Source organism: Danio rerio, chromosome 16 (genome assembly GCF_049306965.1).
Source record: "Danio rerio strain Tuebingen ecotype United States chromosome 16, GRCz12tu, whole genome shotgun sequence".
In the NCBI taxonomy this organism is placed as follows: Eukaryota; Metazoa; Chordata; class Actinopteri; order Cypriniformes; family Danionidae; genus Danio; species Danio rerio.
This window is the reverse complement of record NC_133191.1, coordinates 38,240,170-38,264,141: the sequence shown is the minus strand read 5'-3', so window position 1 is coordinate 38,264,141 and position 23,972 is coordinate 38,240,170. Positions and strand designations below refer to the sequence as shown.

At 36.7% G+C, this 23,972-nt stretch overlaps 1 protein-coding gene across 29 annotated transcripts in view; it reads left to right on the top strand.

Moving 5' to 3' along the window:
* Positions 1-23,972, top strand: part of ptprub (protein tyrosine phosphatase receptor type Ub) — a 442,833-nt gene that overhangs the window by 322,437 nt on the left and 96,424 nt on the right. For all 29 annotated transcript variants that reach the window (XM_009292423.5, XM_073924678.1, XM_073924674.1 and 26 more), the window contains 1 exon segment: positions 9,587-9,623. In XM_009292423.5, coding sequence (XP_009290698.2) covers positions 9,587-9,623 — 37 coding nt within the window.

The following is a 23,972-nucleotide window of genomic DNA, read 5'->3' as shown; positions in this document are numbered from 1 at the left end:
TTCACACTCAAACAGAAAAACTGAAAAAAATATATAAAGTTTAGAACCACTTGAGTGTGAGTTAATGGTGAGCAAGTTTTAATTTGTTTGCTTTTTTTAATGAATTATCCCTTTAAGACAAATGCTAAGTTTGGTATCTTCATATGCTCTTCATATGCTACATACAAATAACTATTATAACATTAGTCCACTTGAAAGAGTAAATAAAAATGAGTGAAATCAAAAATGATTTCAGACATTGAGTGCCCTGAAAGTTCTGCTGCTTTCACATAGTTTGTGCTCGATGTCGTTTATTAATATTAAAGTCAGAAGTTCCTGTTGTAATAAAAAAAAAAGTTGACAATTATGAATCATCTGATCAATTTAATAAACAAATACCTTAGGTTGTACAGTAAGCTAGCTGTTAAGAAAATGTATGGATGAGTGATTCACTTGCAGATATGGAAATTCATGCTGCACAATCCTCGCAGTAGTTAGGTTTCCATCCACCTATGGTTATGTGCATTTTGGAATATTGCTAAGAAATGGATGAGAAATTTTGAAAACGTGCGCATAAAAAATATCTGTACAAATGGGTACGATTAACTTTTTTATTCGATAAGAAAAATGTGCAAAAGCTATGATGAAAACACATTTACTGAAGGAATTCCACCATGTGTATCAAAAAAGTAATGTTATTTGTATTTGAACAGATCAAGTGATAAAAAAGTTGCCATGATGGGACATTAATGGACAAACCAGTGGACCGACCACATTGCACAACATCTTAAATATTGTTTTGGACATTCTAAAATCCCTTAGCCAAAGTCAATTATCAAAGTGGTTCATTATGTGGCATCTTTGTCTTCTGAGGCTCAGGTAATTTATGACATAAAGAAAAAATCCCCACATTTGCTTCTCCTTCCTCAGCAAATTCTATTTTTATTTTTGATATTCGACGCCAGTTTGTCAACAAGTGTCGATTTTGTTCCTTTTGACTCATCGAATGGAAACTTTTTTGCTTTATTTGCAAATGTCTTCTGCAGTAATCTAGTTTTATGCAAAGCTCTAACTGTCAATTTGGGATAGAAACTCCTCATTCTGTTCTATCGTGATGAATTATGGGATTGAGGCGGTTTAGACACCACTGCAAATGGCTTCCCTCCTTTTTTGTCTATATAGCACACATGAAATGATTAGTCAATAAAATGGCAACCTTTTGAGACGCACACTTAAAGTTCTACTGTTTTTAAATCCTTGATGTGTAATATCTTTCCCACCCTTCCAGATTGTTTGCAGTATGCACAGCAGGAGATAAACTGCAAAACAGGGACCAGAATAAACGGCAAGAAGCACCTGCAGCTAGTAAATCTGCAATTAGTGGATGTACAAAACATTATGGGATGTTGTTTTTCTTCCTTTCTCCTACCGTTCGAACCCCTAAGATAGTGTGTGTCACAGACCCAGTGTGAAATTAATAATGGAGTATCAGCACACCCCAAGCTTTGGGTGTCCAGGCCTTATTCAAATGGGAAAAACAGCCCCTGCGCTCCCCATCCATGCCTGGATAAGAGGATAAACAACAAGGAATGCCGTCTCGCTGGCATAAACCATTTCACAGGGATAATTGGGCACAGGTGCAGCTGATCAAAAATAGATCAGCTGGCAGTTTATGTTGTTAGAAATGGCTGGGGCTGGGAGACAGAATGAGCTCGACAGCGCAGGCAAGACAGAGCCTGGAAAACAGCCGGGGAAATGGGAATCTCAAAGATTGATCCGGAAAGGCGCCAAATAAGTTTCTAAATCGGAAAAAGCATTCGTCAGAGGCAAAATATAGATCTTGCTTAATAAAGAATTTGATTAAATGGGATTAGTGCTCAACCGATGGACGGAAATACAGTTTGTTGTGGCTGAAAGAAGTCCATTAAAACCCATGACCAGCCAGAAGATGATGATGCCATTTTCAATCCAAGTTTGTTGGTAGAATTGCAGTTTCTAAACACAGTGCCTTACAAAATTATGTATACCCCTTAGTTCTTTTGTAATTTTTTGTCATGTTGCAGCATTATGATAATTTACTTTTTATTGATTTGTCATTGGCGACGCGGTGGCGCAGTAGGTAGTACTGTCACCTCACAGCAAGAAGGTTGTTGGTTCAAGTCTCAGCTGGGTCAGTTGGGATTTCTGTGTGGAGTTTGCATTGATTTGGGTAGGCTAAATTGTAGTGTATATGTGTAAATAAGTGTGAATGGATGTTTCCCAGTGATGGTTTGCGACCGGAAGGGCATCCAATGTGTAAAAAAGTGCTGGATAAGTTGGCAGTTCATTCCGCTGTGGCAAGCCCAGATTAATAAAGGGATTAGCCGAAAAGAAAATGAATGAATGAATGAATGAATGAATGAATGAATGATTGAATGAATGAATGAATGAATGATGTCATGAATGATGTCATGTGATCAATATCACATGTGTAGCAGTGCAACATGGCTGTATGTTGGCACTAGTGAGAGCCTAAGAGACAACCTGCAAACACAATTTGGATAATCTTTGTGTAGTGATGATGTTTATATTCATAAAAGGTCAGTCAAGTTATTTAATTTGTAGCGTGTGTCATTAATTTGCATGAATTTAATATTTTAATATTCTAAATTATCATATTGTAATTCAATAAACATAAAAAATTAACTTTAAAAATGAAATGATATGATGTAATTTCAAACTTTCATGAAAGGTTAATAAATATAACATAACTCCAAGTTAAATACAATAATAGTAAATTGTGACATTGGTTTTTAATAAGAATTAACGAAAGGACCATATTTGCCGGTAAATTAAAGTTATGCACCTTGTATGGAACACTATTTTAATCCTGTACAGAACACCATTAATACCTACAGTATCATCTTCAGTACACATGTGTAGGCGATACATGTTCCCTCTTTTTTCAAAAACTACTGGTCCCAAAAACATCAGTCAAAATTTGGAATGTGCAGTAGTTATTCACGCAGAGAATGATTGCACAAACATGCTTATCTGGTTTTCGATGACAGAGAAGTGATAGTTTGAGTGCACTGAATAGTGAAAAGTGTACGGAACATGGTTAGTCTACATTAGGGATTTTATTAAATTCTTCATTAAAGCATTATACTGCAAGTCATAAACCCAACCCTATGAGGAGATTCAGAACATTCTAAACTTTAATTTAACACAAAGTGAAATTTATTTATAAACTAATTTCAAAGGATGATGTGCTTGCGGCTGGTCCTGCATTATCCAATTTATGATTCACCAATCAGACGATTCCTAAGCCACTGTAAATAACCATAAAGTTCCATATAACAGTCATCTTTGTTTTGAAGAATCACCCCTTCCACCCCTACTTTTCCTCATTTCCTAGAAGGGTAGCACGGTGGCTCAGTGGTTAGCATTGTTGCCTCACAGCAAGAACGTCACTGCTTCTAGTCCTTACAAAGCCAGCCAACGTTTCTGTGCCTAGTTTACACGTTCTCCCCGTGCTCACGTCGGGTGCCTCGGTTTTCTCCCATTGTCCAAAAACATGCAACTTAAGTTAATTGACTAATCCAAAATCAGCACCATAGACATGAACCTAGTAAGTAGTTATCAAAAAATAAAATCATTCACTATCTGTTCATTAGCTACTACAGCAGGGTAGTTTTCGAGATCTGAACTCCCCTTTCGCCTTTCAAATGGGAGGAAGCCCAGTGCTCGAGAATCTTTTGAGCTCAGGGCTCTCTCCTGGGACAGCATGCCACATAAGCTTGATAATCAATCATCAGCTAAGTGTGAACTCTTGAAAAGTATATGTAAATGGATAATAATAATAGTAATAATAATAAGAAGAAGAAGAAGAAGAAGAAGAAAAAGAAAAAGAAGAATGCAAAAACAGTTGGTTTATGAAGTTTGAATGGAAAGCCCCCAAATCCAAAGAAAACCATTCACTGTTTAAATGAAAGCCGCTGAAAAGACGACATATAAAGCAATTTGCACTGTACCCACGCAAGCCAACCTCCATCTTGAGCATGACAGGAAGCTTCTCTGATTTTTGCCTTCTGGTTTCATGGTTATTAGTTACCTGCCGTACTCAATTACACACTATTAAACCTCTCAGCCTTTTTGGGTTGTGTGAGCGAAAAAGAGTTTTTTAATGGTCTATTTAAATTTGACACCACCTAGCAAACCTCACGCTCAAAAAGATGTGTGTGACATTTAGAAGAAGGTTATCTCATTGGCTCAGCACCTGGAGGAATGGATGAGCCAGCTTGGCTCATTCCACTCTTCTGAACAGCAATTCAGAGGCACAAAACTTGGACGGACTTTACCTGCGCTATTACACAGTTGGGTTTTCTGGCGGCCTTGAAGGGAAATGCCTCTGTTGACCTTATAGCACAGACACAAACTCCCTCCCTGCCGAACCCCTCAGGACTTCTCCAGCTTCACAAACTGAACTTCACCTGTCAGCCAAGCCATTGTCCATCTCCCCCTCGGCTTCTCTCTACGTATAACCATTCGTTTTGGAAACCGATCGCATGGTTTGGTCTCCTTTGGGCTCGTCTGATTTACTTGACCGACCTTTAGCTAAATATTCATTTTTATTCAGCTCTATTTTATGCTGCAATAACCGCCGTAAAGGCTGACAGGCTAAGCTAAAGAGAACGTAGCTCAGGAGACTTAGCCTAGCATTTAGCACTCCCCTGTCACCGATTTCAGCAGTTCTGTTTTTTCATCCAGACTGCATATAAACAATGCTAATATACTTTGCTTTGTCTCTTGGCCAACTTTACTGCTGTAAGTGGTTTTCAAAGCTTTTGGCAGCAGCTTTAGAAAGAAAGTCTTCTGCTGCATTTTTGCCCATTATTTTGACAATTAGCCATTAGAGAGCTGTGAATGCTGTCAGGGCCTCATGTAATTGCTTTCAGTGATAAATATATATAAAGATGCTCTTAAAGGATTTTTGATTCTCAGCTGTTTACCAAAGGCTGTCCTTTTTCTTCTTTGCTCTTTGTTTACTTTTTGTCCTCTTCTTCCTTAACAGTCCTTTGAGGCAAAATATAAAAAAGATTGTAGCTGTCAGGCTCTTTCTTTCTCTCATGCACACACAAACAAAAAATGTAGTTGATTTTTTTTTTTTTTTTTTTAGCGTGAAAGCCTATACAGGAATGTCCAGAAACTTTCAATGAGATTTTTCCTCTCTGATTGGCTTTGGTTTTACCAGGATGAACGGCATGAACTTATGTTTCTAACAGAAAATACGCCCAGGTCATATGTCATCTACTATAATACTCATTCATTCATTCATTTTCCTTCATCTTGGTCTCTATTTTAGAGGTCGCCACAGTGGAATAAACAAGTATTCAAGCATATGTTTTATGCTGCGGATGCCCTTCCAGCTGCAACCCAGTACTGAGAAAAGCTAATACACACTCATTCACACACACACACACACACACACACACACACACACACACACACACACACACACACACACACACACACACACACACACACACACACACACGCTACAGCCAATTTAACTTATTCAATTCACCTATAGCACATGTCTTTGGACTGTGGAAACTCAAACACCCGAAGGAAACCCAGGCATACATGGGGGAACATGCAAGCTAAACAAAAAAATGCTTACTAGCCAGCCGAGACTCCAACCTGCAACCTTCTTGCTGTGCTAACCTCTGAGCCACTATGCCACCACTATAATATAATGTAATATTCATTCATTCATTTTCTTTTTGTCTTAGTCCCTTTACTAATCAGGGGTCGCCACAGCAGAATGAACCACTGACTTCATATGTTTATGCAATGGATGCTCTTCCAGCTGTAATCCATCACTGAGAGACACCCATACACTCTCATATACACTACGGACAATTTAGCTTATCCAATTCACCTATAGTACATGTCATTGGACTGTGTAGTAAACCGGAACACCCGGAGGAAACTGATGTTTTTTTCATGACATTTCTTCATTGAATTAAGACATATTTGTAAACAAAAATTTCATTTATATACATAATATACATAATATATATTCAGAGGCACAAAACTTGGTCGGACTTTACCTGTGCTATTACACAGTTGGGGTTTTTGGCAACCTTGAAGGGAAATGCCTCTGTTGACCTTATAGCACAGACACAAACTCCCTCCCTGTATATATAATCTTATTATATCATTTCATTATTTAATAAAGATTATTCATAATCTTTCATTTTATTGTTTTTTCTGTCTTGTCTATTACTCAAATTAACATTTTTTTTTTCTATTTAATTCTATTTAAAATGTATTTATGTTTTATTTAATAAAAATGCTTTGTTCATATTAAAGTTACAAGATTTAATTTGTGGCCAAATTTCATATAATATATTAATTTTGGCCTTTTATTTCTTTTTTTTTTCTTTCTTCTTTCACACCTCCTGTTCCTGCTCTGAACCAAGCAGGAGCTTTCTAATAACTTCTTTTCCCATGCCTCCCTGGGCCTGTTATATTTATAGTGCTCATAATTCATTTACTTAGCTTGAGTTTGCTGACAGATCCCCTTTTGCTGTGCCTGCCATGACCGTTCCCACAAATTTGATTAAATAGAGCAGGGAAGCTTAAAGCTTTGTGTCTGCGTCTGTCTGATCAAAGCCCGTTGGCTGTCTCTCGCCTGTCATTCGGGGTCAGTCTTTTCTCACACACATGGTGAGCTACGAGTTCTTATGGTGTGACATCGAGGACCGGCTCTGTGCTTGGAGAAAACAGCCAGTGTTTGCTTTATTCCTGTGATATTCTCTCTCATGGGAGAAACATGGCACACTTGCATCTCAATGATGGCTGCTGGAGCAGATAAAGATGGGTTCTTTGTAAAGCCTGGATTGGCCTACATGTCATTTTTAAGTGTTTGGGTGTTTTAAGTGAGCTGAAATACCCATGCATGTCTCTTTTGCCTCATCAGCGTTGGCCCATCTCTACTAGTAATGTTCTAATTGCTGATTTTTCATGGCACATTCTGATTGCTGATTTTTACAATTAAATTGGTAAATTTAATCCACGATTATCCTTAATGAAATTGGACAGGTAGACAAAATAGGTATTTGGGTGTAATAATAGACAACAAGGTTTCATGGAAAGATCATAATAAAAGTGTGTGTAACAAGTTAAAACAAAGAATTTATTATTTTTGCGTCATCTTAGATATTTTGGAGCATCGAAAAAGATTCTTGAACATTTTTTTTATGTCTGTATTTATGAGTGTTCTGCAATATTGTAATTCCCCATTCACACGGGGCATCAGCGTCAACGCTTGCATTTACTTTAATGGGTGAAGTCAATCGTTGCCGAACTGAAGTGTGGAACCATGGGTGCCACTTTAGTGGCGTTGCTTGCTGTAGAAGTTGGGACCACATTTTCAAGCACCAACGTAAGTGTCAGCCAATTAGACCGCTTTATGCAAATACTCCAGCTCAGACAGTAACCAATTGCGGACAAATTTTTTTGGCTGACGCGGCTATGATGAACACATCAGCCCTAACTTCAGACATACCCTGCGTCAAGTGTTAATTGCTTTACATTTTCTAATTATTGACCTCCATTCATTTTATACTTCAGTGATTCTCTGAGATTTTCAACAATAAAATAAAAAAATAAATAAATAAACATTGTTAAGATTTAGGGCTCTATTTTAACGCATGGCACAAAAGTATTAAGGGCATGTCCGAATCCACTTTTGCTATTTTAACGACTGAAAAATTTGCTCTGCGTCCTAGTGCATGGTCTAACAGGGCTGTGCTTATTCTCTTAATCAGTTATGGGTGTGTTTTGAGCATAAAGTGCATTAAACTAATCAGAGTCTCATCTTCCATTTCCTTAAAGAGTCAGTTGTATTGCGCCATGGCACATTTGCAATTTACTTGGCGGACTTTGTAAGTAAAAAAAAAAAACTGAATGCTTCACTGGTGAGAAAACAGTTAAACAGAACATCTGCGGTGGGAGGATAAAGAATAAGCCTCCTCCATTCAGCCTCTTTACTTTCTTTTTACTTTTACTTTTTACTTTACTCCTTTTGTGGATAAGGAAACGGTGTTATACGTACTCTACTGAAGACATCCATTAGCCTACATATTTACTTTTGTTTGTTAGGCACAAATATCAAAATATATTCAAAACTTTCTAAAATCCCTTCTAATTTCCAGCAAACAAATAAATGAACAATGAAGTGTCTTCAAAAAACTGAGACACACGTTCTGCTCCTATACCCCATATGGTGATGCATATGTCTCTAAAACCCGACAGGTTGACAAATCTAAACTTGATTTTATTAAAACAAATGTAAATATACATTGAATAAATAATACTACTACTATTATTAATAAACAAATGCAATTTTTTATGATTAAACTGAAAAAAGCCCCCCCAAAATGAAGAAGGCGTGGAGGTAGTGGTTTTTATATTTATATAGAAATTAATTTTGTAACATAACTGACACACTCTGCGCTGGACTTTAGACCAGCTTTTAGTTGGTTAATGACGCAGTTTTTTTCAGTTCCTCAAAATAGCAACATGCCAACAATGCCCTATAACACACTTCCTTTTTAGACCAAAACACCTATGAGTCCACAAAGTGGTGCAAATGGACTTGCTTTTTAAACAACATGGCGCAAAACGTGAAAGTAACCGTTGCGCTGGTCTGAAAATAGCAACAAATCTCATCAAACACGTCCTGCACCTTATTGTGCCGGGTGTATAATAGGGCCCTTAGAGTTTGGCTTGTTTTCATGCTGTTTTCATTACAGTGCAGTTTGTATGCAAGTGCGGAACAGACATCTATTAAATAAAACCAAAAATGGCTGGTTACCAATTGCCATTTCAAGAAAAGAATAACAAAATCATCCGATTGCTTTTTCTGATTAGTCGATTGGTGAATCTGTAAACTCTGCCCTTCTCTCTCTCTCGCCTTTGTATGTTTTCCATAAATGATATAGGGTTATGACAGGCTTTAGGAGCCAAGGCAGTTTGAAATGGATTTTCAATTAAAAAAAGCAATTCAGCCGCAGTTTGAGCAGAGGCCTCTCACTCCTTTTCCGGATGGGAAGATTTGCATAATTGTTCCATAATGCCCGAATTAGCATCTGTAAATCTTAATTTGATAATGCATCTTCTTGTCGAGGTGGCGGGCCGGAATTGGATTATGGGCTTGGATCTCATTAGCGCTATTTGACAAAGGTCGTTTTCATAACACCAGTATGTCATCAACTGCGATTTCCAACAAATTAATTCCTTTTTATAATTCTCTCCTGGCTGGAAGTCATCCTCCTCCCCTGCCTCTTTTGTCCTCCGCTACCGTTTTCTGTACATTAAAGGCTTGTATCTAATCTCCGCGCATAGACAAGGCACGCACACAAGTATAAAGTGACTGAGACACGGTGCTGTTTCTGAATGTAGTTTTTGCTGTTTTACCGGCATTCATGCTGTTGTTGAATCAGCAAAAGCCAGCGTGAGCCCATTTGACATCTCTTCAGGTATCGTGCAGTCTTATTTCTGCCTTTTGACTGTTCCCCACAGCATGACACTGCATCTCTGTTCTCTTTTCTTGCAGGAAACAAGGATAAACTGCATCCGCATCGCCCGTAAAGGTGAGTTATTCAATGCTGATGCTACAGAATATGCTCTTTGTGGAAGTACTGTGCAGCTTTGTGCTAAATTCTTTTTGAAAGACAGTGTAAGGTGAAACTGACCTGTGCAGGTTGAAGTCAACAGCACATAATCAATTCGAGTTGACAGAAATTTAGGCAATGTACTGCTTTTAAATATTGATTCCCATTCAGCAAATGATATTATTTTTATGTTTTTTTTTTTAGATTTAAAAACTTTGTAGAGCTAGTTATTTTTGCATAACCACAGCAGTGCTACAGTTATTATGGTTAAACTTTGATTTGTGTTGCAACAATATGTTTAATGTTACCATGTTTTAACAACAATAACCGTAGATTTTTGGTTTTGGTTGTAGTAAAACTATGGTTATTTTTTTGTAAGAGACGCATTTAAAAATGAACTGAATGGAAAGATGTCATGTAAACCAACATAGAATATCAAAACTTTCAACAAACCATGTTGCAGATCACCATTGCCCATAAAATAGTGAAACCACATGGTTTTTATAACCCTACCAATACAATATAAGTGCACATACTGTATATGCACAAACAAATGCACAGCAATTTCTATTTTTACTCTGCTTTGAATATACACTACCTGACAAAAGTCTTGTTGCCTATGCAAGTTTTAGTAACAACAAAAAAAAACTTGACTTCTTATTGAACATTTGGTATCAGAAGTGGCTTATATAAAAGGCAAAGGCCTCTAGGTAACACTTATTCTACCAAAATAAAATATGATTTTGCCATGATTTTTAATTATTTAATTCGGAAAGTAAAGTCTGACTTTGCTTAAACAAAAGTCTTGTCACTTAACAGAAATAATGTACAGTATAGAATATAAAGTCATGATTCAGTGGAAAAAGAATTAATATTGTGTATGACTCCCATGAGCTTGGAAGACTGCATCCATACATCCCTGCCATGACCCAAACAACGTATTAATAAAGTCAAATGGAAAGCCAAAGAAAGTGTTCTTGCAGAACTTCCAGTGCTCATCACGATTCTTATGTATTTTTTTAGAATTTGCCCTCTCCTGTGGTTTGTATTTTAATGGGCAGCACAAATGTCTTGATAACTCATGCTGAGGATGTTGCCATCTACACTGCAGATTTCTCGCACACCCCATACTAAATGTAACCCCAAACCGTGAGTTTTCCTTCACAAAACTTGACTGATTTTTGTGAGCGTCTTGGTTCCATGCGGGTTCAAAAAGGTCTTCTGCAGTGGGATGCAGTTTAACAGATGATTTATCAGAAAAAATCTACCTTCTGACAGTTTTTTTTAAATCATTAACTAAAAGTTAAGTTATTATTTGTTGCTCTTACAACTGGGATTGACGACAAGACTTTTGTCATGTAGTGTAGATATAAAATAAATAACTTAAAATAACTTAATGTGCTTTTCATATAAAGTAAGCTCAGTGTATGGGCATCCTGGTAATTGAATATTGCAAGGAACAGTAAAATCTGGATTATCTTATAAAGTTTACCTGAAACCTAAAAAATAACTATACCCCAAAACAGCTCGATTCCATTATGTGCCCAAAAAAATACAACTAATTTTACATGACTGGATAGATCCACATTGGATAGAAGTGGAGCTTTTCTGCTTATATTTGCTGTTTACTTATTCAACAACGTGCATGCCTGAGGGCCACAGCTTTTCTAGGATGTCATCAGCATTCTGCTTCCAGATCCCACAGGAACTAACAGTTTGCTGCGGGCGGATGGTGCGTCAGTGTCGTTTTTAGCATCTGAGACATCAAAAGGGAAGGATATGGACCACTTCAACAGGAGAAAATGAAAAGCTAAATATGGCAACTGTAGTCCCACTTTAGAGTAATACAAGTCTGTTGCTTTATTGATCGAGCCATTTTCACAGGTGTAGGAAGTCCCGCCAGGGTCTCGAGCGTGAGATGTTGCACAACACTCAGATGTTTGTCTAGCGCATTAACATAAGGAAACAATTAAAACAGCTGTGAGACATGTAAACAACTCTGACAGAGCTTTGGGACTATTCCAAATCTGATGTTTATGTCTGATTAGAGGGTTGCAACTGATTTCTTGAAGTGAAGTGAGTATTGTGAGGATTGTGAAGTATGGATACCCATATTCAAAACTGGTTCTCTGCTTTTAACCCATTCAAGTTTTAATGGATACCTTAATTTAATAGCGTAATTAAATAAAGAAATCAGGATCCTTACTAGATTTCTTAGCTAGAGTTTTATTTGGGGTTGTACTTTGTATGTTTTTCAAGATTGGATAATTAGATTTATACCTTACCATAAGGTACAGTGCATCCGGAAAGAATTCATAATGCTTCACTTTTTCCACATCTTTTTATGTTACAGCCTTATTCCAAAATGGATTAAATTTATTTATTTTCTTGAAATTCTACACACAATACCCCATGATGACAATGTGAAAAAATATATATGTGTATAGGATTTAGGGGGGTCGTTGTTAAATATCATTCATTTATTCATTTTCTTGTTGGCTTAGTCCCTTTATTAATGCGGGGTCGCCACAGCGGAATGAACCACCAACTTATCCAGCAAGTTTTTACGCAGCAGATGCCCTTCCAGCCGCAACCCATCTCTGAGAAACATCCACACACACATTCACACACACACACTCATACACTACGGACAATTTAGCCTACCCAATTCACCTGTACCGCATGTCTTTGGACTGTGGGGGAAACTGGAGCACCTGGAGGAAACCCACACGAAGGCAGGGAGAACATGCAAACTCCAAACAGAAATGCCAACTGAGCCGAGGTTCGAACCAGCGACTCAGCGACCTTTTTGCTGTGAGGCGACAGCACTACCTACTGCGCCACTGCCTCGCCCTAAATATCGTTAAATATCAATTAATAATAATAATAATAATAATAATGATAATAATAATAATAATAATAATAATAATCATCATCATCATCAGCATCATCATAATAATAATAATAATAATAATAATAATAATAATATTATTATTATTAGGTAGGAGGCCATGATGGACAGAAGCCATTGGACAGATTTGGCCAGGATGCTGGGGTTAAACCCCTACTCTTTTTTGAAGGACATCCTGGGATTTTTATTGACCACAGAGAATCAGGACCTCGGTTTAACGTTTCATCAAAAAGACGGCACTCACTGAGCAGTATAGAGTCCCCGTCACTATACTGGGGCATTTGAACCCTCACAGACCGCTGGCCTTACTAACACCACTTCCGGCAGCAACCTAGCTTTCCCATGTGGTCTCCCATCCAGGTACTGACCAGGCGCAGCACTGCTTAGCTTCAGTGGGCGACCATGTGAGAGTTGCAGAGAGCTAGCTGCTGGCTAGCAAATTCATAACAAATTAATTAATTGTAGCCTACCTTTTTCACTACCTGACCCACATGGTCTTTGCTTTACCCATAACCATACCATAAATAAATAAAGTTACAAACAAATTACCACCTATCAATCTTTTTTTTTTTTTTTTCTGCGGGACTTTGGCATGAATAGGGCATTGTGATCTGTGCCGTTTTAATGGCTTTTCCCACAGCTGGTGGAGGAGACAAGAGTTCGTTTGGAGTTCACTGTAGTGCATACATTTTCATTGTTTTCACAGAAAAATCCTCACCGCATGCACGGATTTAGGGGACATTTATGCAGAATGCATCTTTGCACCTAAAAACGCCAAACGCAGCTTTCAGGAACAGATTAAAACAGTTGTTATGTGAACTTGCTGAAGTAAAACGTCTTTGTGCTCTTCTAATTGGCCCACTGCTCTAGAAGTGAACACGAATGATTGGTTAATATCAGCTGTCAATCACTCAGTCAATGCCTTCTGCTTTCAGATGACAGGAGCTACAACCGCGAAAATGTGAAGCGCTGAAGATGAGAGAATGAAAATAACACTGACAGATTTACCTAAAATTGCTAATAATGGCACATCTTATTAGTGATCATGTGCTGAATGTTAATCCACCATTTACACTTTTCCAAGAGTGGATAAAAGACTTTCAGTGGCTTCAAGTCTGCATGCTATGAAAATGACTAAAGCCATTCACTGTAAAGTCTGTGGGACGGTGTTTGCAGGTAACAGCGTTTGCCACTGAATCTACACATTTTAAGCATGAGAGATACTGTATAATCCAAGATGACTTGTAAATAATAAGTTATATATTATTATAACTGTGGGGCGGGGTGATGGATCGTGATATCGGCTCAGCATCATGAAGTTTGTCGGCCATCGGCAATGGATGATGGCATCGTCTATCAGCACAAACCTAACAGACAATTCCTTTGTCTTTATGTTTGATTTGTTCTTTGACATGCACTGTCAACCCTGGGACCATATATAGACAGGTGTTTGTCTTTTCAAATCATGTTCAATCAACTGAATTTACCACAGGTGAACTCCAATCTAAGCTGATGAAACATCTCAAGAATAATCAGTAGAAATAGAATGTACCTGAGCTCAATTTAGAGCTTCACTGCAAAGGGATTTTTCAGATTTAGTATTTTTAATAAATTTCCAACAATTTCAAAAAACTTTTGTCACATTGTCATTATGGGGTATTGTTTGTAAAATTTTGAGGAAATAGATTAATTTAATCCTTTTTGAAATAAGGCTGTACCATAAGAAAATGTGGAAAAAGTGAAGTGTTATGAATACCTTCCAGATGCACTGTATCTTGATGGGTTCTGCGAATGAAAATGAATAAAAATAAATTAAATTCAGTAAAAAAAGAAGAATAAATCAAATACGAAGACAAAACAAAAACATTGGACTTTATTCTCTATTTTTCATTCTTTATTTTACTATTTATTCTAAGAATAAAGGGCCTAAGACTTACAGTATACAGAAGTCTGTTTAAGCGCGCTGCTGGTTTGCATGTCCAAGCCTTTACAGTATACAAGCCTTTGAACACAGATGTGCCTTTAATGTTACAAGTAGTATAAGCAGTTACTGCTGATATACTTGGGTATATCTATATCAAGATACCTTGTAGTATGTCTGTAAATATGTGAATCAACATTTGGGCAGTTCATCAGGGTTGTCCACCAAAGTCATATTTTTAGCTGGTGAAGGATATCTTCTTTTGGAGGTAATGTTCCCATAGCTCTTCCAGGTTGTGATTGTAGTAATTGGTTAGATCTGTCATCTGGACCATATCCTCCTTTATTTGTTAGTTAAGTTGTTAGGCTACAACTGCACCTCGTCTAAGCCTCCTCATTTTGTTTTTGAAAGTTTTGTGGTATTGTAATGATTTCTATTCTGCTTTCAGCAGAGTCTTGAATCACCCTCATCCCAAATTGTAAATATCCAACATGGGACTCTTGATCCAGCTTGCTTGGCATCATTAGCTATTGCAGGGATCTCCTGGAGAGCCCTGCAATAACAAATGAGAGCACCAACCAGGTGTTGCATGCTTTTACAGCTGAAACATGGCAACCGCAATCATGTCTGAAATTGGAGTATTGACAAAGCAGATTGACTTGTACAGCAATGGCAACAACATAAGCGCCCTATAATTGCTCTTCTTACTGCAAAATAGAAGACACATCAGGAGATCCTGCTGACAATAGGCACTTTTCCATTATCACGCCGAGCAGTTCTAAGAACAGTTCTACTTCTGTATGTCCACCTGAGCCATGAATAGCACCGCACAATTACAAACAATTCTCAGCATGGAATTCGAGGCACGGTTAGACAGTCATGCTGACCTGGTAGAGTACATGTGCATGTGATTTCACTACTTCGTTACCTGGCTACCAGTTTCTCCATAGGTACCCATGAGCGGTGTTGGGCAATAATGCGGTATAGTAATGCGTCACTGTAACGACATAAGTTTTTACAGTGACCAATACTGCAACACATTGCTTTTTAAATATATTATCTCAGTTACTATTACAATATGATGCGTTTGCCCATTACTTGATAAATTAATTAATTTTGGCTGCATTCTAGCCTACATCTTCCTGTTTACAGCGGTGCTGCATTGAGGGATTGGTGTATGCCAACCAACCACTATAAAGAAGACACATCGTGTACGAGGCACCAGACTTGAAAAAAGTAAGGTGAAAGCAGAGAGAGCGGGTGCGCGCAAAGGAGGCAAAGTGTACCGCAAGAGAGACTGAATGCGCGCGAGGTAGGCCAAGTGTGCGCGCGAGAAAGACAGAGAGACTATTAACATTACTATTATTAATTACTATTACTAATACTGCTGTATTTGTCGTTTCAACATAAATAAGCACACATTTGTAATCTATATAACATACTTTATTAGTTTAGTAGACACAGTGACACACTTCTATTATATTTCAGAACATGTTATTTAAATGTATAGTGTTGTATTGCTCAGAAAAATGCTGTGATTTATTTTTTATTGTTTGGCAAATTTTATGTTCTACAACAGCAGATTTTGCACTTTGAATATTCACAGCTTACTTTCCATTTGTTGCTGACACCTCATTTAATTTGTTTAGTTTGAAAATTGATCATAGATTTAATTTTTAAGCAGCTGTTTAGTTTTTGTTTTGTTTAGAATTCATAGAATTTATGGTTGTCTGTAATAGCAGTTTTTTTTCTGTGTTTCACCAAATTGATTCTGAATGATAATTAATTAATTCATTCATTCATTTTTTTTTCGGCTAAGTCCCTTTATTTTTGAACTGCCAACTTATCCGGCATAGGTTTTGAGATGGGTCTGACTGCAGACCTGGTGCAGTGCAATCTGGGCTGCATCCAATGCTTTTTAATGGGCTCACCTAACTCCAGCCCTAACCCTACCCATCACAGTGACGTCACTAGCTCCATTTAAGTGCATTGTGTCTGACATTGCATCGCTGAGTGATGCAGTCTCAGCTTGCATCATAAAGGCTGCATCCAGATACTATTGTATGTTTTACGCAGCAGATGCCCTATCCAGCTGCAACCCATCACTGGGAAACACCCATACACTCTTATTCACACACACATACACTACGGCCAATTTAGTTTGTTCAATTCACCTGTAGCATATGTTTTTGGACTGTGGGGGAAACCGGAGCACCCAGAGGAAACCTGGAGAACATTCAACCTCCACACAGAAATGCCAACAGGCACATGTAAAGATCTAGCTGGTAATGTCTAAACCGGCACAAAACTTCAATTACAGTACATAAATACGCTCAGACAGTTTATAAAAAAACAAGCTGCACATTTTATTTCAACTTGTCTGAGCTGGCAGACACAACAGAATTCAAATAGCAAGAATTGCATCTGATGTCACCTTTAAAGGTGATGGGCATAAATAGAGTATAGGATTTTCATTGCAGATTTATGGTGTTCAAGCTGCTGCTGTAATCTACTGTGTGTACATGACATCTCAGGACTTACTTCGGAAAGCAATTGTGATTCAAAAAACTGTCTCAAACACTGGAAGTGCAAACCTAGCCCTGGAGATTTCAGTGTCTGTCCTTTGGTGTAGTGGCCTATCTTGACCTGCTGCTAGGCTAGGTTTTGGTATTAAAGTGGTTTCCACCATTCCGGTTGGATTGTCCAGCCCTGTTGCCATTGCTCAGTCATCTCAGAGCTATACCACTGAGAAACAGCCCATAATGGTTCAGTAGCTAATCTTATATGTGCACTTTTGTTCCTCTCAGGAGCTCAGATTTCCAACATGGTTTGTTTTACAGTGGAATTTTGTATTTAGAAACACACCAGTTCTTCTGTTATGCACCCCCCTCCCTTTCTTTTTCCTTCTGGAGACAGGGCACTAACGGAGAACAGGTCACTCTTTCATCATGTTTGTTTTGGTTGCTTGTGGTAGGGGAGTGGACTATATCAAAGCAGATTTGTCTGAGGCGGGCAGTCTCGGCCCAGACAAGCCGCAACGCGCAACCAGAAAGAGAGAGATCAGTTTTCGGGTCCCTGTCTGGTCAGGAGGAAGACCTTCACATCAAACACCACTGATGGAGTCACCTGTGCCTGTCAATACACGCTACCACCTGTCAGGCCCCTCAAAGAAAGATGAAAAGGTTGTGGAGGCATAGATTTCTGTCAAGGCAACAAGAAAGAGTTGCACTCCCCTCTATCGAACGACGTCAGGACTCAGTGCAGGCGGGATGGTATTGTAGTCTCGGGCGTTCGCCGCGATTGAACACAGCCCCTCGGTTAAATCGACCTGGCTTTCTTTTTGAGACTGAGTAATGAGGGTGACAACTAGAATTCATGAAGCCAACTGGCGGCAGTAGACATTTTAGGCCTGTTTCATGGTCCCATCTGCTCAGTGGGCACAGATACTGTAGATGTACATTTGGGAAATGAGCTCACATGCCAACATATTGATGAACAGAATGAAACTCTCTCGACTTTCGCAACAGAAAACAACTAATTAACAGTGCTATGTTCATAATTCATCTACTGTTTGCATTCTTGATTCTTAGATAATCATTCTTCTATTAAACTGTCATAGTGTCATATATTTTTGCATTTTTTATTTGTAAAATGTATTTTATTTATTTATTTAATAAATAAATAAATAAATAAATAATGCACATCAAGAGATTTGCTCTTCTTAAACTGAAAACTGTACTGACACAGTTTCAATTTAAACTCAAGTTAAATTGCCTTGACACAAGTAGTAAATGCACTATAGAAATAGTAAATGCACTATAGAAATACAGATGAAATTGATATATATATATATATATATATATATATATATATATATATATATATATATATATATATATATATATATATATATATATATATATATATATTATTATTATTATTTTTTACTTAAACCATTTTCAAAAATAAGCTTGAATAGTATATATATATATATATATATATATATATATATATATATATATATATATATATATATATATATATATATATATATATATATATATATATATATATATATATATATATATATATATATTCATTTAGTAAAATATCTATAGTTTAATAAAATTTTTATATTTGCCATGCCAAACTCGCTTTATTATTAATCATCAGACAAGTGAAAACTCTGGAAACACATATCTTCTTTTATAATGGTGGCCATTACGTCATTAAATAAGTCCAGTGGGGTGGGAGATGCATCTAAAAAATGATGTATGTTTTGTGGTAATAATTTGGTTATGTGTACATGGGACTTCACCTGTGTTTAGGCACCTTGCTGCAATTTTAGCTTCCCTAAACATGACATTAAAGTTGAGTCTGAGTCTTACCATATTCTGTGTATTTTGAGAGTCTAAATTCTTTGCAAAGTTTAATTCCTTTATTACCAAACTGTTTTTTTTTTTTTTTTTTTTTTTGGGACAAAATGGATAAAGTACTTTAATGATATAAATAAAACCTAATAAAGGTTTTATAAGAAAGAAGGAATCCAGCTTGACAAGAAAATCCATAATTGAGGTTGTTGCTTTTGACTGGCCTCATAATTGTCCCATGAATCAAAAATCAAAGTCCAGGAGAAAATTGACGCCCCAATGTGCTCGAAACGCAACCGAATTACAGTCTTACAAAAAGAAGCTGCCAAGACTCCCATTTCATTGCACAGGTGACAGTTTAATTAACAGTCCCTTGGCAATCTTCACAGAACAATAGACTTTCGTTGTAACTCCAAGTGCTAATTTCCACTTTTGGTGCGCTCAGCAGGTGCTCACATTAATCTTGAAACAAATTTCATGCCTGTGTTGGGCTTAATTGATATTCTGAAAGGAAACTCAGCACGACGATAAAAATCTGATCAGGTTTGCATCTGATTTTAATGGATGTTTTCCCATCTTTATTTCTTGCAATGAATACATTTAATACCTCATTAAGAACTCGTGATTTAGCTGTTATTGTGAAGATTATGCATCAACTTTCATTTACACAAGCATCTTATGTTTGGAGTATTGTACTTGTGTGTTGTTGTGTAGAGTTGTTATACTACAAATCTATCTATCTATCTATCTATCTATCTATCTATCTATCTATCTATCTATCTATCTATCTATCTATCTATCTATCTATCTATCTATCTGTCTGTCTGTCTGTCTGTCTGTCTGTCTGTCTGTCTGTCTGTCTGTCTGTCTGTCTGTCTGTCTGTCTGTCTGTCTGTCTGTCTGTCTGTCTGTCTGTCTGTCTGTCTGTCTGTCTGTCTGTCTGTCTGTCTGTTATTTATCTATATGTCTGTCTGTCCGTCCGTCCGTCATGATTTTTATGCAAATATTGATGTGTTTATGCTATGTTTGTAGTTTGAATATTATGAAATCGTGCATTTTCTTTAAATAATTAATTTTGTCTGTCAACGACAGTTTTAAAAATTAGGTTTTTAACAGATGTTAATTGTAGTTGTAGAACAAAAATCTAGATAAGATCCTTTTACTTTAGTCATCTAAAGAATGATGTATATTTAATATTGTTATCAGTGGATTGCTGACACATGTGTTGGTGCCTTAGATGCAAATCTTCGCCTGTGTCTGTGAAGATGTGCACCAAAAGCTCTATACTATATGAAAGCAGATGGTTTCTTCTAAGATATCTCATAGTTGGGCTCTTTTCAAAAGGTTCCTGTGGGAGTCTGACTTCTCAAGTCTGCTGTAATGTAGGGTCTCAGTGGGGGAGTTGTCAAAGCATAGTCTCTATTGTCTTCAGATATACAAAGTCTGTCACATAGAAAGTTTCTTTCAATTGGAAGGGTAGAAACGGTCTAGAATTATGCTGCTTCTTCCTCCAAGGACTTTGGTTGAATGCCAAACATGCAATACTGTAGGACTTCTTTAACTAGTTAAAAAGTTTGGAGCAATTATTCTTGTCACTCTTTTTGATGCAATTACAAAACAAAAAAAGGACTGAGATTCCAAAACATGAGAATTGTATACTAGGGGTGGAGTATTCTCTGCAAATGCTAAATGAATCATTCTTTTAAATTGGATCTCTTCAGTGAAGGATTATTGTATGGGTTGGTTTTATTAAATTATTTTAATTGATTATTTATTAAACAGACATATGTAAACAAAACATACGTAAAGTGCATTTGTCATTGTGTAAGCCACACTGCTCAAAATAATTAGTTGTTTTTTCACCATGACAGTCAACCATGGAAATTAAGGTAAAAAAAAAATCTGATATTTGTTAAGAATAATGAATAGTACATAGAAAAAAAATAATAATAATTGAACATTTGTATTTATACAATACATTTATTTGTGTACAAATGTATTAGGCGCAAAGTGCAATCTTGCTTGTCCAATTACTGTATGGTATATTTCATATTTCTTATGGTACCATAAATACACACAAACAACTATAAAGTACCATCCATAGAAAAATATGTCCCTCTTGTTGTCCTTGCCAGATATATATAGTTTAGTACCATATATGATAAAAAGATAACTCAAATAGTATTGCAACTGGAGGTAATTTACCAATTTAGCAGACATAACAATGTCAATATCAGATATTTATGGTGTAAACACACATATACAAAAGTTTGATAATTGAATAAACAGTTTTGAGTGTGATGGCTGACACAGTAAAAATTGATTAAGAAGTTGTAAAGAGTTTGACAGTTTAAATGAGAATTGACTCATACATTTTGATCAACAGGCCATATGCAATTAGTTTTTGTTCAAACTATAGAAAATTTAACTTACTGTTTGCACACGTGCCAAAGCATTTGCAATTTGCTTAAATCAATAAGAAATGCCACTCTGAAGTGAACAATAAGCTAATTGTTCAGAGATTTAAACTTATTGTTTTGAAACTAAAAATTTCAATCAAGTATTGAGCCAAAGCAATTGAGAAAAACTGTAATGTACAACCAATTCGATCTTTACAATTTCTCCATTTTGTTTCCATTGAATTAGGGCTGCACAAAAAAAATCTTAATTTTCACTTATTTCTTCTTACAGTAAAAACTAAACAATATTTTTACTTGGTCTAAGATTTGGTTTCGATATTTGGACTAGAAACGAGAAAAAACAAAGTAAGAAAAGCATTTTATTTATTTATTGTTTTGCATTGTGATTTTTTACATTTCTGTACCTGAATACTGTTAGACTGCCCAGCAAATTAGTCTTGTGAAGCTGTATTTATATCACAATATTTATCGCAGAAAATATTGGGCAGCCGTACATTAAAATTTCAAACATTATTACACTCTTAACCCAGCGTTGGGACAAATATGGACTAACTCATTTAAATCTCCTAAGTAGGCTGGTCATCAATGAAAGGCAAATGCACAAGGGGACTGGATATGCTCAATGGGCAGTCTGCTTAATACTACAGATGAAATTGCTTATTTAATTTCTTTGGATAAAATTATTTGCCAAATGACTAAATCAAGTCATGTTAAGTTATGCAAGTTTAGAAAAATTGTCTGCTGATGTTTTGCAGATGTCTGTACACTTTCATACATCCATAACTATGCAGTCTGCTTGCTTTTGAGTGTTCACAGACCAGCTTTGACTGTTCCAATATGGAGGATGGATTATGTATAGCAACCCTTAGAACAGCTTCTGTTGAGGCATCTGTGCATATGAAACTACGTTTACTGCAGTTGGTTTTCAGAGGCATTTTCTTCTCCACTTTTCTGTTGTCACAGAAAGATGGGGGAGTTTTGAAACTGCCTTTGGCTGTTGAGAGAGCAGAGAGCGCCATGGTAAATTCTTTTCCTTGCCGCCCCTCATCCCTCCACATGCTTATGGCTTATTTTTAGCTTTGGCCTTGCATGGAGCCCTAAAGCAGACCTCCCTCATCATGCTCACAGTCTCTTCTTGATGGAGCTCTGTCAGTTTAAAGTCACAGACACACTAGTTGTAAGACGTAGGCGATGCAGAACTCCAGCTGTGGGTTCGACTAAACAGGCCAGGCTCTGCCAGCAAGTAACCGGCTACTAAGTAGCTGTTTGGTGCCAACAGAGAGGCTGGACGTTTCACTCATTTGGAGTGGAAGAGGAGGTTAGGTAGTATCACTGGTTGTTTACAAGAGTTAATCTGTGTTTTCTTTCTCTTTGGTTTGTTTTGCAAGGAGCAGTACATTTTTTGTGTCAAAACAACTGCTTGCCTTTGTCAATTATATAAACAGTGTAACAGCTGAGCATATGCCTTTTTATTTTTTAAGAAAACAGCACTAAAAAAGTACTTCCTTGTCTTGAATCAAGTTAACTTTACAAGTAATTTCAATTGGCATTCATTAAACTGAAACCTAAAACCTTTCATCTTAAAAAAATATTGAAACATTATTAATGTTATTACATACATATATATATATATATATATATATATATATATATATATATATATATATATATATATATATATATATTTTTTTTTTTTTTTTTACAATAACATGACATATTAATCATGTAATTTCTGTTTTGAGTAAATAATATTGGAATATTTTACATGAATATTTTAATATTTTAATAGAGAACAAAAGTATGGGTTTATTAATGATGAAAAATAAAACAAAAATATAACAAACCAAGGGTGACAACATCAACAAACAAACAAACTTGACTGGGCTGGCAGGGAAGAGCTGGGAAGAGCAGGACTGGACAAGACGTGATACGACAAGACTTGAAACTCTTAAAAAATGGCGACGGAATGGCACAGAACAGCAGACAAAAGGGAGCTATAAGAAAGACAAATTAAGAAACAAACAGGAAAACAGAATAAACAATGAGATACCAAGATGGGAGAAAATAGACAATAGAAGAGCACATGATACAAAGACACAACACAAGCCATGTGCTCACGTAAAACAAGTCTAAAACACGCAGCCAGTGAGAGAACCCATAAACTGCGGGTTTACATGAAACACTAAAGCATGCTGTAACAATGTAAACACACAGCCACATGCTTTATACAACACCAACAGAATACTGAAAGTAAGACACGAGTACACAATAAATAAAAAACACTCACAAATGTGACAAGCATGTTCCGATCCCAGTGTAGGGTCCAGCCAGTTGGTCCAATGACGGTATCCAATGGTGGATGAAGGTTCACTGCATGTTCGGTCTTTCCAGTGCACAATGTTGATTTATATTAAACTTAACTCATATCTGACTCCAATTTTAGTATGAGATGGTTTAGAATATTAATATGTTTATCCTCGTTTTATCTGACTCCAATTATAAAACATTGAGAAGATTATTTAGTTTCCTTTCACATTATTTTAGATTATGATTGAATATTGTTTTGATTTGTTATTATACCTTATTTTCATTTACTCAGATTCCGATAGCATCTCGAGTCTTGCACCGGCCGGGTATACAATCTCTTACCACAAGCTTGTCAGTCTTGGTCATTAAACAGAGGCGATTAACCACTCTCCTAAAAAG